This window comes from Macrosteles quadrilineatus, unplaced genomic scaffold, assembly GCF_028750875.1.
Source record: "Macrosteles quadrilineatus isolate MER2022 unplaced genomic scaffold, UCM_ALF_1.0 Scaffold_4__1_contigs__length_99947679, whole genome shotgun sequence".
Lineage (NCBI taxonomy): Eukaryota > Metazoa > Arthropoda > Insecta > Hemiptera > Cicadellidae > Macrosteles > Macrosteles quadrilineatus.
Window position 1 is genome coordinate 75,451,176 of NW_026542597.1, and position 16,028 is coordinate 75,467,203.

The following is a 16,028-nucleotide window of genomic DNA, read 5'->3' on the forward strand; positions in this document are numbered from 1 at the left end:
GTACAACGCCTGCCTGGCAGAGGGGGTATTTCCGTTGTGCTGGAAAAAAGCTAGGCTCGTGCTCGTAGGGAAGGGGAAAGGAGACCCAGAACTGCCGTCCTCTTACAGACCCCTTTGCATGTTGGATATGGCTGGGAAAGTCCTAGAGAAGTTAATCCGTTCCCGAATGAATTCAGCCGTTGTTGCTGCAGGGGACCTGAGGCCTCGCCAATACGGCTTCAGGAAGGGGCGATCAACGGTCGACGCTATTGAGGAGGTGAAGCAAGCCGTGATGAGAGCTGAGGATTTTAATCACTACTCTCGTAGGGTTGTGCTGCTCGTTACACTCGATGTGCGAAACGCATTTAATTCTGCAAGATGGTGCGATATGCTGGACGCTCTGGAGAACACCTTCCGTCCCGGCATACCTCATGTGCATTATAGAGGATTACCTCCGGTTCCGCCTCCTCATGTATGATACTACAGAAGGCCCACGGACGATGAATGTCACTTCTGGTGCTGCCCAAGGTTCTATACTCGTCCCGGACCTCTGGAACGTTGCCTACGACAGCCTCCTTAGGTCTGAAATGCCTGAAGAAACCGTTTTAGTTGGGTACGCAGATGACATTGCAGCTTTAATAGCTGCTCGTAGTGTTGAGCTGGCCCAATTAAAATTAAACCGAGTCATGCGAACTATAAACGCATGGATGGCAGATCATAGTCTGTCACTCGCGCTGAACAAAACTGAGATTGTGATTCTGACCAAAAAGTGGATTGACACCATTGTGCCGTTGAGGGTGGGGGACGTCGAAGTCCAATCCGTTCGCACCGCCAAGTATCTTGGTGTCATGGTGCACTCTAAGCTTAGCTGGCGGGACCAGATATTCCGAACGGCAGACAAGGCCGCTAAGGTGATATCTTCTCTTAGCCGGTTAATGGCCAAAGTCGGAGGTCCTCGTTCCAGTCGCAGAAGGCCGTTGATGTCTACAGTTCAGTTTGTGCTCCTGTATGGTGCGGAAGTGTGGGCAGACACGCTCAATAAGGAGGTGTATTTATTTTTTTTATTTATTAAACATCATCACATTACATCAACTCTCTTGACAGGTGATTTGTCACAAAGTCTAATATTAATACTATACTACATTTTAAATAATAAAATAGCTTACAAAAGAAATAAAGCAAATAATATGCTTCAAACCTATGGGAGAAGTAATGCGCAACCGCACCTACCAGCTCTGGCAGGAGAGCTGGGAGCAGGAGTCGCGGGGACGCTGGATCAGGAGACTGATTCAGCAAGTCCAACCATGGGTTGACCGACGGTATGGTGAGGTGGACTATTACCTTACCCAGTTTCTGACAGGTCACGGGTTTTTCCGGTCGTACCTGTTCAGGATGGGCAAAGCCGTGTCACCCGATTGCATCTACTGCCCAAGCACTCCCGACGACGCGGAGCACACGTTCTTCTGCTGCCAGCGTTGGGAAGGTTCCCGCCTGAAGGCTGAACAACATGTAGGGCAGTTGTCGGTGGACACGGTCATTCCGATGATGATGGAGGGTGAGGACAATTGGACCTGTATGTCACATTTCGTCCAGGGTATTCTCCGCTCAAAGAAGCTAGAGCTTGACCGAGATGCAGTCTAGGTCATAAAGAAATTGAATGCCAGAAACGGTGCGAGCCCTGAGGGCTTAGTTCACAAGTTGACCTGACCTGAATTAATGAGACAAACAATCCCAGGTCTGTCTCCAACATAGTAGAAGGGTTTTTTTAGTGAGTAGTCTGACAAGCTCAGGAGTCTCACACTAAAGCATTTTTACCTCCTCTCCCTTAAAACCCGCCACAGCGGCAAAATCATTAATATCTCCCGTGGGCCGCAATCACGAGGATATCATCATCGACACACGTGACAACGGCAAAACCGTAAACATCCCCCATTGGTCGCAATCACGGGGACATTATCATCGACACCCGCAACCATGGCAAAATCGTGATCATCTCCCGTGGGCCGCAATAACGGGGACAGCATTATTGTCACCCGCAATCTCAGCAATTTGATAATTTAAAAAATATTTTTTTTTGCTCTGAAAAAAGAAATTGTTATGCCTTTGCGGCCCCCTTTTGCTTGGGCCCTAGGCCACGGCCTAGTCTGCCTAGTGGTAAATCCGGCACTGAACATAGTATTTTAATGTTATGTTATGTACAAAGCTGTGTTGTGTAAGTTGTTTGTAAATGGTGTATCCGTTGATATAAATAAATAAATAAAGCATGCCTCATTTTCTCCTCAGATGTTGAACTATCAATATCTCTATTTTTTTTATTGATCTTATTAAACTGAGAACTGATGTCTCCTACCCAAGAGCATTATTCAACACTTACTAAACTTCTCTAGATTTCCTTTTTCAGGGTTCACAAGTATCTTTCCTTTCTTCATTCCAGAATCCACCTTGTGTTCCTTTTCAAATCACGAAGCCCGTACATTATGCATAGGTAACTGTTTAACTGTCAAACCACCCATGTCAAATTTAATCCAAAATTGTTTAGTGATGTGCTAAATATCGTGAGAAAATAACTGGTTAAAACACAACTGGTTAAAATATTATTGATCACAAAAAATTGTAAGATAATCATAAATTTTAATTTAATCCAAAACTTTTCTTTTAGCGTGCCTGACTATGCTTTAAGACCCAAAGTCCCCTACGATGTCAAAACTCGCTTTTCATTTGATCCAACAATAATTGACTTTGGTTGGCAAGCGTTTTTAAAACCAGGTGATAGAGGTAAACTCACTGAAGTTGGAATCCTACATAAGAAAAAAAGGTCCAGAATTTGTGAGGATAAAAAAACCATAATCAAGGCCCATTGGAGATTTTACAAGGGTAAGTGTTACTTAGATCCAAAAGTTGAAATTAGCCATAATGAAATACTCTTAAAGATAATTGACTTAAAACCAGTAGTGATGTAACATAGGACATCTGGTCTAGTTATAAGGATTTTGATTTGGATAGCAGGCTTTCCCAAATGGGAAAGAGTCCACGTGGCACAAGAAACTAAATAAAGCCACATCATACAATACAATACAAATCATCTTTATTCATCAAGTATTTTACAGCAAATACATGAATTGTGTCACAGAAAGAAAAAGAGAAGAAAAAAGTTAGGTATTCAAGTATCCTAAATAATAGATTACAAACATAAATCATAACATATAACATATTTCTAATAATTTAAATTCCAAAACTCTTCTATTGAATATAATGATTTAGATTGCAAATAGTTTTTCAGTAGTTTTTTAAAGCTACTGTAATTATGTTCGTTGAAAATATTTTTGGGTAGGCTAAATAAAAATTGTTTGCCAATGAAACTGGTTTTTTTCTCAAATAACTTAAATCTGTGTTGTTCTACATGCCTGGTGTTTCGTAAATTGTAACTGTGGAAATTTTTAGTTTGATAATCTGAACTTTTTACATGTAGAATAGTTTCAAAAATGTATAAATCATAGATGGTCATTATACCCAATTTAGAAAAATATTTTTTAACTGATTCTCTGTTTTTTATACTAAAGATAATTCTAAGAGCATTTTCCTGTTGACGTAGAATTTTGTCTAGGTTTTTTTTGTGGTACCACCATATAAAGCTATTCCATAAGCTATATGTGAATTTATTAAAGCAAAATAAATAGTTTTAAGAGTTTCAATGCTTGAGACACGGGACATTTGTCACAAAGCATAAATACCAGCTGTAGATTTTTTTACCACATGTTTCACATGCTCATCCCAGGTTAAATTATACCTAAACCAGGTTAAAGTGGCAATACCTAAACCGGAACATCTAAAAAAATTTCCAAACCAGCATTAAATTGTTAAATACACTTCCCTTAATATGTAAAAAAAGTTACACTGATTTGAGTGTCGGGTTAGGGGGGGAGGGGGTGAAAATGGGGTGAAAATAATTTTGAACAAAATGATACCATAAAATACCTATCTATAAGTATAAAAGAGGATGTTTGTATATATATTTGGCAGTGATAAACTCAGACACTGCTGAACCGATTGCCACGAAACTTGGTACATACGTGTAGAATTTCATGGAATAGGTTTATACACCATCAATTTCTTGATCCGTCCAATCGGCTCTGCCCCAGTGGCTCTGGGGTTTCCCATGTTAACCTTATGAGAAATGGAATGGAATTAATGAATCTTAACAGCTGTTTCAATTAAACAAGTTGGTTCTGTTCTATGATGTTCAATAGCATTAAAGTTACAAGGATTACCAACAGGGTGCAGAACTATTATTTCTTTTACATTTATGACAACAGCTAATTTGCAACCAAAAGGTGAGTGAGCGTAGCGAACGAACTTCAACCCAAGGGTGAGTGAGCATAGCGAATGAGCTAACCTGAAGGCAAGTGAGCGCAGCGAACGAGCTCCAACCTAAAGGTAGTGAGCATAGCGAACGAGCTCTAACCTAAATGTGAGTGAGCGTAGCGAACAAACTTTAACCAGGACGAGATTGAGCCATGCGAACGAGATCATCTTGAAAATTAAGAAGTTAAACGGGGCAAAGCCCGCGGGTTACAGCTAGTCTACTATGAACGGTTCACGCGATATTGAAGGGTAAATGTGATTTTTTTCTTAAATTCTAAAAAAGTTGTTTTTAAAATGGAGGAAACCCATGGACACTCATAAAAAAGTTTCTAATGAGTGCTAAATTGTTTAATAGACCTCCCTTAATATGTGTAAAAAAGTTACACTGATTTGAGTGTCGGATTGCAGAAGGAGGGTTTAAAGAAAAATGGAGGGGAATGGGACTTATTTTACTATTTTACAAACATCTTGAAAACGGTGCATTTGTATTGATATATTATGAATTACAAAAATAATTAACATTAAATTTCGAACAAGATGATACCATACAATATCTATCTACTGTCACCGGTTCAGGCAATATTGAGGGGTAAATGTGTTTTTTTCTTAAAATTCTAAAAAAGTTGTTTTTTAAAAGGAGGAAACCCATGGACACCCATAAAAAGAGTTTGTAATTATATAAAAAAGTTACACTGATTTGCGTGCCGTTTTTGAGTAGGAGGTGGTGAAAACATGGTGGGGAATTTGATTCATAAGTAATTTTGTAAATATTTTTTATGCAACACTTTTTTTCCTTTTTAACACAAATATAACGTCAATTTAACTAAATATGACTTATCTATCTGAAAAGACAAACCTACCTAGATACGTGAACACGCAGTGTACTTTCTACCGTTTGAATTCTTAAGTGAGTTTTGTCAGTTATAATATCACATAAATATCCGTGTTACAATAGTTATTTGTGTAACTAGTGGGCGAAGTGGCACTTTGCACTCGTGTTACACGTTATATTTATCCTACAGTTACTAAAAATCATATAAATAAATTAGTCTTTCAAACACTATACAAAACCTGTTTAGGTAAGGTTAAAACACGAATACTAGAAAAGACCCGGTATGGATCATAAACATAAACAAATGAGGATTTTGGCCCGAAAGTAAACAAAACCATATAACGATTAAATGCTATTAGAATAGGGGTTTTGTTTACTTTCGGGCCAAAAACGTCAATTGTTTATGTTTATGATCCATACCGGTATTTTTCTAGTATTCGTGGGTTAAATCTAATCGTTGAACAAAATGGGAAACAATGCAACAGCTGATTGTAATTGTAATATTTTTAAGTGTTGCAAACCTATTTCTAAGCAAACACGGATTACGTGCATGATGAAAGCACGCTGTTTTGTGTTGTTTGGTTGGAAACTGAGGGTCTTAAAAGTAAGTATATGCAACAATTAGCAGCTTTCTGTAGATCTGTGCAAGGAAGCCTACTTTGTCGGGTGACTGTAGGAAAATATAATTTTTTTCACTAGATATTGTTGATTCATTCAAACTTACTTATACGTACTCCTTTTTTAAATAGAAAATCTAATATATACAGAGTGTCCCTTAAGTAGACAGCTCCAGGAAATGGTTCTCTGATTCAAAATAAAGAGAAAATCAAGTGTAACATTTTTTCCAAAGTCGCTTTGTTAACCATATATCCACCATTTTTGTTTGGTTATACAAGCGGCTAATTGATGCATGTCACACAGTTTGTACGTTGTCATACGGTTTTTACTTTGTCGCACACCAGTATTCCAACCAAACAACACAAACAGCGTGCTTTCATTATGCGCGTAATCCGTGTTTGCTTAGAAATAGGTTTGCAACACTGAAAAATATTACAATTACAATCAACTGTTGCAGTGTTTCCCATTTCGTTCAACGATTGGATTCAACCTTACCTAAACAGGTGTCGTATAGTGTTTGAAAGGCTAATCATTGATATGATTTATAGTAACTGTAGGAAAAATATAACGTGTGTAACACGAGTGCAAAGTGCCTTTGCTGCACTCGAGAAACCTTCCACGCTCGCCTACGGCTCATGTGTAAGCATTTCTCTCGTGTGCAGCAATGTACCACTTCGCCCACTAGTTACACAAATAACTATTGTAACAAGGATATTTACTTAATAATTAATTAATGATAAAACACACTTAAGAAGAATTCAAACGGTAGAAAATTCACTGTGTTCACGTATCTAGGTAGGTTTGTCTTTTCAGATAGGTAAGTCATATTTAGTGAAATTGACATTATATTTGTGTTATAAAGGGAAAAAAGTGTCACTTAACAAAATTTAACAAAATTTCTTATGAATAAAATTCCCCACCCCGTTTTCACCCCATCCTACTCAAAAACGGCACGCAAATCAGTGTAACTTTTTTAAACATGTTAAGGGAGGTTTACTCAACGATTTGGCATCCATTACAAACTCTTTTTATGGGTGTCCTCCATTATAAAAAACAACTTTTTTAGAACTTTAAGAAAAAAATCACATTTACCCCTCAATATTGCCTGAACCGTTCATAGTAGATAGGTATTGTATGGCCTTAATATTTTTATCTTTCCACACAATATAAAAGGCAAAGCCCTCACTGACTCACTCACTGACTGACTCACTCACTCATCACTAATTCTCCCACTTTCATTTACCTAGGAGGCTGAAATTCGGTACACCGATTCTTTGGGAAATAGGAAAACTAAGTAGTTTTTATTCTGATCGGGCTTTCGGGCTCCGCCCCAGTGGTTCTGTTCTATGATGTTCAATAGCATTAAAGTTACAAGGATTACCAACAGGGTGCAGCACTATTATTAAATTTTTAAATTTATGACAACATCCAATTTGCAACCAAAAGGTGAGTGAGCGTAGCGAACGAACATCAACCTAAGGCGAGTTAGCGTAGCGAACGAGTTAACCTGAAACAAGTGAGCGCAGCGAACGAGCTCCAACCTAAAGGTGAGTGAGCGTAGCGAATGAACTTCAACCAGGACGTGATTGAGCCATGCGAATACTTGTGAAGTTAAATGGGGCAAAGCCCGTGGGTACAGCTAGTAATACTCTAAACCGGAAACATTGCATATGTGTAGAACTACTACCCAGTAATAACATATTAAAAAACAACATTCGTGCATGCTGTGCTACGGCCAATATCTTGGAAAATGGCTGCCGATTTCCACCTTTTTGACCATATTTCACAAAATTTTTGGAAATATAGAAATGTTGAGAAAAATTCAAATTAGGTGTAATATTAAATTTAAAATTCCCTTGTTATTCTTATGAAGAATAAGAAAACTGTTTAAGTTTGCTTGTTTACTGATATCTATTAATAAAACTTGTAAACTTATTTATTTCATACCCTGTAGCAGCAAACCTAGGCACTTGTTATACCTAATGTTATTTAAATAGATTTAATTGAAAATCCAACCAGACAAATGGTAATTCGCTTAGTCTGCAGGTTTGCTGTGGCATCGTACATTTGTTTATACATTACACTACACTTGAATCATCACGTTAATTTCCAACAGTTATTGGGTACGCGGTTACGGTTTACTGTTTATTCTGTAGTTGAGTGAAAATTTAAAAACGTACGTTTTCATGTCCCTGGCCTTTTACTTCGTAGATACTGGATTTGTAGTTTATTATTATGTATTTTAATATTTTTTGGGACGGGGGCAACATGTTACACACATTTATTTGGTTTTAAATAGGTTCTAGGTATTTTTTTCGTATTTTTAAAGTCTCGAAATTCACGACCATGACGTGTCCCTAGGGTACATTTTCCAACTTTCACGCTGTTTTTAGACTAATTATTTATGCCGAAATATATCAAGCCATATTTTTATGTCATCAATAGTTATTAAACTTACAAAAAAGGAGCATATTATAATTTTAGTGTCATTGCAAACTGACTACCATGACAAAATAAGTCTGTCCCTCGATTTGGCGTCACGACCATTTGGGAAAAATTTTCAACTTTGGAGCACGACAGTGGCAAGCCTGGCGTCGATTGCGTCAGTTCGTTTTAGAGACTAGTTCGGGGTGTACGTCAAGTTTGTTGTGCCGGTTGTTTTGTGTTGAAAGAAGTAGTTACAAGATTAAGAAAGGTAATTTTGTGTTTTTTGTAATTTTGGTGTGTCCATGACCATACATAGTCATTTGATGAAGTAGACGTGGGGTTAATTTTTTTTGATATGATATTTATATTGCTACATTAACCTAGAAGTCCACTTTGTATCCTCGAACATGAGGTGCAGGGCTACCGCCAGAACAGAGCCAAATAACACGTAATGTCCCGACCAAAGTTTCACGACCATCGCGGGTTTTTTCACGACCAATCCAGCCTTATGGATTATACTGTGTTTGGTCGTGACAATAACTTAAATATCATTGTAAATTGAACAGTTTAGTTCAATTGAAACACATATTTTTACTATAACTAACAGTATAGTTGAAGGATTGTTTACAAAGATTTAATTTTTTCAGACAATTCACGACCGTACCGCTTGTCCCTGACCATCACGTTGATGATTTCTATCATAAAAATTTCAAAAATTAAAATATCATCATATTTCAATGTTTTATACACAAAAGAAGTACACCTCTATAAAAACATAACGATTTTTCGGGTCTCAGGTAAGTTTTTTCGGAGTTATACAAACTTAAGAAGATTTTATTGGCTTTTTTCAAACTTTTTGAGTTTTTTTATTTTTTTCTAGAAAGACCATATATACCAAAAGCTTAGTGAGCTGTTTATTGTATGATGGTCATAAAAGTAAATTAATTAATAGCAAAACATAGTTACACAAATAATATTAACTATTTTTAATATTCAGTTTGATGTCCGTGATGGTCGTGACATAATTTCGTGTTTTTCCATCAAAAATGCTCTATTAATAAAAAATCACCAAAGATATTGCGTTACCATGGACATTTTATGAAACTTCAAATGTCAATGAAATTAAAAAAATAAAAAAAGTTTCAAAAAACGGAACAATAAATTTTAAAAGTGCTTTTCCTGAAAACGTACGTTTTTAAATTTTCACTCAGTTAACTTGATGGCCAACAGCATTTTAGCTGAGTGTGACTCTGTGGTTTGAATAATCACCAAGCAAGCTGCGTAATGTATTGGTGGTATTTTCCATGTTTATAATTTAGTTTGGTATCTTATAGGAATCCAGAGATACTATGCTTAACATGGAAATTCAGTTAGATATTTCCCCAACAAATATTTGTATTGTCCTATAAAGGACACAAGGACAGAAAAGGGTTAGGTTTGCTGCTACAGGAAAGATTATAAAATATTTTTTTTAACAAAATTTTAATGGCTTAGTATAAAACAAATATACCATCTTTTGTGTATTTACCGTCTTGTGAGTCAACAGTGTAAGTGTAAATTGTCCCTAAAATGCTGTCTCCTGGTCCTAAGCACAAAGAAACTCAAATGTTAATGGCTTGTGAATTCTTTGATATGGCCAATGCAAATCCAAATTTTTTGAACTAAATTGTGACTGGTGACTGAAACATTGTGTTATACCAAATTATCTTTTACCCTACCAAGTTTGTGCCACTCACAGTTTGTGTACACGACCGAACCAACAAAGTAGACTTGCAGGTACACAAAAAGCTCTTACCAATGCTGCACTACGGCTCATCAGCTATACCCCAACTACTGATATACCCTCCCCAGGAGTCGTAATAACTACTGCAAGGCAAATTTCCCCCTGGCGATCGCGCTAAATGTCTACCTACAGAAATTCATTCTGGGAATTTTTTGACTGTAGTAGCTATATCCATAAACAAGCAAGCTACAACAGTTAACAATATTCCCCCTAAGAATAGCATGGGAATTTTAAATTAACAATATTTTGAATTTTCTCCGTTACAACCTTCTTCTGTAACCAATAAGCGTTTAAAAATCGCTAACATTATAAATACATATTAATATTAATATAAATATAAATACACTAGCTGACCCGGCGAACTTCGTATCGCCTAAGTTATAGGTTTCCCCTATGACAGACCGATGGAAAGAAAGTACCGTTACGTTTAATTTTCAAGATGATCTCGTTCGCATCGCTCAATCACGTCCTGGTTGAAGTTCGTTCGCTACGCTCACTCACCTTTGGGTTGGAGCTCGTTCGCTACACTCACTCACCTTTAGGTTGGAGCTCGTTCGCTGCGCTCACTTGCCTTCAGGTTAGCTCGTTCGCTACGCTAACTCGCCTCCAGGTTGAAGTTCGTTCGCTACGCTCACTCACCTTTGGGTTGGAGCTCGTTCGCTACGCTCACTCACCTTTAGGTTGGAGCTCGTTCGCTGCGCTCACTTGCCTTCAGGTTAGCTCGTTCGCTACGCTAACTCGCCTCCAGGTTGAAGTTCGTACGCTACGCTCACTCACCTTTTGGTTGCAAATTAGCTGTTGTCATAAATGTAAAAGAAATAATAGTGCTGCACCCTGTTGGTAATCCTTGTAACTTTAATGCCATTGAACATCATAGAACAGAACCAACTTGTTTAATTGAAACAGCTGTTAAGATTCATTAATTCCATTTCTCATAAGGTTAACATGGGAAACTCCAGAGCCACTGGGGCGGAGCCCTTTTAAGAATTTCGAAACGGGAAATAGTTTACGTCCGATTCGCATACCTACAGAATTTACACACCAAATTTCATAACGATCGGTGAAGTCGTTCCGGAGGAGTTTGCAGACAAACACTGTGACACGAGAATTTTATATTTTAGATATAAATAGTTATAAATAACATTATAAATAGTTTATTAACTATTTGTTTTTTTAAGCTCTTCAAAATGGTCTAGAGAGAAATTGGGAAATTTTATTTCTCTCTTTTGAGGGTCAAAAGTTAGAAAACCCAATTTTTACCCCATAAAACCCCGTTCCCATGGTCCAATCATGCTGGTTCATGAACTCATTCAAGTTTATCCTGCCCTACACCTTCAAGCCAAATTTAATCAATATCGGACAAAAATTATTTGAGTTATTGTGTTTACAGACACACACACACACATGTATAACACATTATAAACGGATGGTGTTTTTGGCCCCTTAGGACGTCAAAATGAAAAATAGATGATCGGTCCCGGACCTAGGTCTTACCACAAGACCAACAGTAATAGCTACTTCCCTATAGGGAAATTCACTAAAATTTATTGTTTTAAAATACAGTAGATAAAGATTCTCTTACCTTACAAGTACTGTATGATTGTTGCTTGCATCATTTTGTAAGAGCAGCACGGCAGCACCAAGATAACTTTCAGGTTCAAGCTGTATGTCATGACAGTCATAATTACTCATCAGTTGATAAGAATAGCTTCTTGATAAATTGGTTTCACACCCGACAAATACATATTAAGTTTATAGTACACATTTTCAATTTTAGTTATTTTTAGGTCTGGAAATTGTCTAGGCCTCTCTATATTCTCATATCTCTTCACAGTTTCTCTTTCTCCACCTGTTATCTCCCTATTCTCTTTACCATATCCCCGTTTACCTGATCTGTCCGCCATTCCTCTCTGTAACCTTCCTTCCATCACCATCAACTCTATTGCTCTACACATTCTTCTGATATACTTCTCACATGTTCAAACCATCCCAAGTCTTACTTTTCCAACCCTTCTTCTAAAGCCGTATTATTTAAGTTAATAAGGCATTTATTCAGTCATTCAGCACATTACAAATTAGCAATAGACATTGTCACGTTTTATTTACAAGACTACTAACCTTCTAACAATAGGAAAATGTAAAATGTAAAAACACATCTGACATAGTAGGCCTACGTAGAATAGTTATTTGTGTAACTAGTGGGTAAAGTGGCACTTTGCTGCACACGAGAGCAATGTTTACACACGAGCCGCAGGCGAGTGTGGAATGATCTCGAGTGCAGCAAAGGCCTTTTGCACTCGTGTTACACATTATATTTTTCCTACAGTCACTATAAAGCATATAAATAATTAGTCTTTCAAACACTATACAACACGTTTTTAGGTTCAGCTGGCAACACAAATAGGTGCCCTAGAGAAAGTAGTACCTGGTCCGTATCACTCCGCTATTTTTCCTTGGCAAGAAATTTGCTCCGCGTTTTGACGTTTTGAGAATATAGTTCCGTATGTTTTTGTAATTTGAAGTGGTTTCTGCGCCTAAAAAAATGCTTTAAAGGTATTTTCTTGTTTATTAAGATCGTAGGAATGTTTTAAATACGTTTAAAAGAAAAGTCCAGAAAGCTCAGAAATACCGAAACTATAAACCCGAAATGACAGTTTAAATTGTAGTTAAAATAGTCAATCAGCTGCTCATAGTATTATTATCTTTAAGTGTTGCCAACCTATTTCCAAGCGTACACGGAGTACGTGCATAATAGAACCACGCTGTTTTGTGTTGTTTCGTTGGAATCCTGATGTGCGGCAAAGTATAAACCGTACGACAAAGTATAAACCGTACGGCTAAGTATAAATATGCAGCAATTAGCAGCTTTCTGTACTATAAACAGTACAAGGAAGCCAACTTTGTCGGGTGACTGGAGGAAAAAAACATTTACAATACCTGTGCATACACAACATTTAGTTAAACTACATAAAATCAGTCTCATGTGGGCAAGTATAAAAAAATTCACTAACTTTATAAAAAGGGTTGTTTAAAAGCCATTTATGGAGCTTTTTACTAAAAACAGTTACAGACATGTTTTGGCAGACATTTGGCAGCTTGTTGAACATATTTAATCTTAGGTAGGTATGGCATTGTAATTGTAAAAAATTAATATATTTTTATTAAATATTACAGTTGATGGATTATACACGATGACTGACAGTGTAGAGAAGAGTAAGAAACTTGAAATGCCGAATGTATGTACTGAAAAACAAGCAGATAACGATTTTATCAACAACGTTTGCGAGCCCAAGTTTAACAAGATGGGTTCAGCAGATTATGTTTTACGGCTGACTATACAGTCCTACCTGCAAACCGGCGATGTAATACCAAAATATAGGGACGACGCCCTGTATAACTACTATGTAAGTATGTGCCTGAAGTAAAGTCCTTCTGATTTAAGGGTAACTATTTAAACTTGTTTGGATTATTGAAACTAGCATAATGCAGAATTTAATATGAGACTTCTGGTGTAAAAACTTCAGATGTTGTATGAATAAACCATAGTAAATTGTTGTAGTACACTGCAATTTAAACCGCACAGTAGTACAATTAATTGTGATTGGAGAGAAAATCTATATAACGGGCGGTACGTGAGTGGTTTTTGTTATTTTTGCCTTTGGTCCTTTAGGGATTAGCGCATTTAGATTGACGAGGTTAATGAAGACCTTAGGCCTACTATACCTAGTAGAAAAATTTGGAAATTTTATTTAATTTGATTCAAACTATATAGCTTTGTAACCTAGAGATTATTGTTTTAATACCACCAGAAAGTAATGTGGTCCTAAGTGATAAAACAAAACACCATAAATTTCAAAAGTATAAGTTGTTGATTCTATAAGTGAACTCTAAGCAATTCAACAAACAAATACAAACACATTTACAGGGTGTCAATAAAAAACGTTTCGGGACTTTGGGAAATGAATCCTCATACTAAAAGGAAGAAAAAAGTTTATGTGAAGTGTCCTATTATGTGAAGGTATGTCCGAAAATGCATATTTACCCAGTTATCCGCCATTTTGTTTTTCATACAAAACTATTTTTATCGTGAAGTTTTTCTTTTGATGATTATGAAATTTGGTAACCATGTTAACACCTACAAGATATATTATAGAAAAAATAAAAAGTTTTTATGATTGTAAATTTCAAAATGATGGCCGTTTGAATTTTTATAACTTAAATAACTTAAAAACGGCTAATTCTATTACAAATTGTCCAGTATACTTTTTTTTTCGAATTTTTAATTCTCTATTAAAGAATACCAAGATCAAAAAGATCAGACATAATATAACTGAAATATAACGGTTTTTGTGTAAAAATAAGACAAAGTTAGACGGGGAAGCGTTAATTTTGCCTCGTCTTACAGATAAAAACCCGTTCTAGTTTACTTATCTTTTGTCTGATCTTGGTATGGTTTGATAGAAAATTAAAATTGCTAAAAAAAGTATCCCTGACATATTTTCATAGAATAAGCCGTTTTTGAGTACTTTAAGTTATAAGAATTCAAACGGCCGCTATTTTGAAATTTACAATCGGAACAACTTTATTTTTTTTTATATAATAGGTCTTGTGTATGTTAACATGGTTACCAAATTCCATAATCATCGAATGAAAAACTTCACAAGGTAAAAATATTTTTGTATAAAAAACAAAATGGCGAATAACTGGGAAAATATGCATTTTTGGACATACCTTCACATAAACTCTTTTCTTCCTTTTAGTATGATGATTCATTTCCCAAAGTCTCGAAACGTTTTTTTATGGACACCCTGGATAAATAACAATTTTGTTCTTAACAATTTAATTTGGCTGCAAAATTGAAAAACAGTGGCAAAATGATATAAAATGGATCTAGATCACAGACTAACTCAAGACTAGAAGACTTTTTATACATTAAAATGGAGTTTGTAGTGTCTCTTTTATTTGAATAAAATTTGCCAGACACTTCAATATGATCTGTATTGTTATAAGCAAAACATCAGTACGTTGTTAACAGTGATATAAATTTAAAACATAATAGTCATACAAATATTCTCAATCATATTTTCTATTTCAATTAACTGCTAGTTAGCAATCCTTTTTATCATCACAGAATTTGGTTTTTTACTATTTTTAGTATTATTACTTAGCCTACAAAAAATTTTTTTTTTGTTTCAGTGCTATTTTACATTGTTAGGCAAGAAACAGAAAGATTTTAAAATCAAAGGGAATGAAACTATCAACGCGTGTATGGTTAACATTGACACAACGGCCGTCCCAAATGAAGGGAAAATGATTTGGACATGCAAAGTCATAGAGAAAGGACCTTGTCCACCGACCGTGATTGTGAATGATAGTGAGTTGGGTTTAAAAACTAATTTCTCAATAATAATTATACTATTATTACTATCCTTATACATAATTCTGTAAGACAAAATTTTTTTTCCAGAAAATTTTGGACGTCTGGTAAGTTGCAGAAAAGTGAGAGAGGTCTTAAATTAAAGGTCTTGACCTCAGGGACTCGGGAAAAATAGCAGAATTCCCAAAGTTACCAGAAAACGAGATATAACATAAAATATCCACCATAAGAAAAGCAAGGGGACTGAAAAACGTCTACGTTCTAATCAGCTGTTACTTATTTATTTGCAATGTTTACATTTATTCCGAAAGTCAATGTTGTTAAATCTATAAGTATAAAAGAGGATGTTTGTATATATATATATATTTGGGAGTGATAAACTCAGACACCGCTGAACCGATTGCCACGAAACTTGGTACATACGTGTAGAATATCATGGAATAGGTTCATACACCATCAATTTCGTGATCCGCTCCGCCCCAGTGGCTCTGGAGTTTCCCATGTTAACCTTATGAGAAATGGAATTAATGAATCTTAACAGCTGTTTCAATTAAACAAGTTGGTTCTGTTCTATGATGTTCAATAGCATTAAAGTTACAAGGATTACCAACATGGTGCAGCACTATTATTTCTTTTACATTTATGACAAC

At 36.1% G+C, this 16,028-nt stretch overlaps 1 protein-coding gene across 1 annotated transcript in view; it reads left to right on the forward strand.

Annotated features, from left to right (window-relative positions):
• The first annotated feature begins 2,777 nt into the window (after positions 1 to 2,777).
• LOC128993061 (uncharacterized) overlaps positions 2,778 to 16,028 on the forward strand; it is a 42,728-nt gene continuing 29,477 nt past the window's right edge. Inside the window, exons 1-3 of the mRNA XM_054416817.1 lie at positions 2,778 to 2,853; positions 13,176 to 13,405; positions 15,198 to 15,375. Of these exons, the coding sequence (XP_054272792.1) occupies positions 13,193 to 13,405; positions 15,198 to 15,375 (391 nt within the window). The 5' untranslated portion in view covers positions 2,778 to 2,853; positions 13,176 to 13,192. The remainder of the gene's footprint in view (positions 2,854 to 13,175; positions 13,406 to 15,197; positions 15,376 to 16,028) is intronic.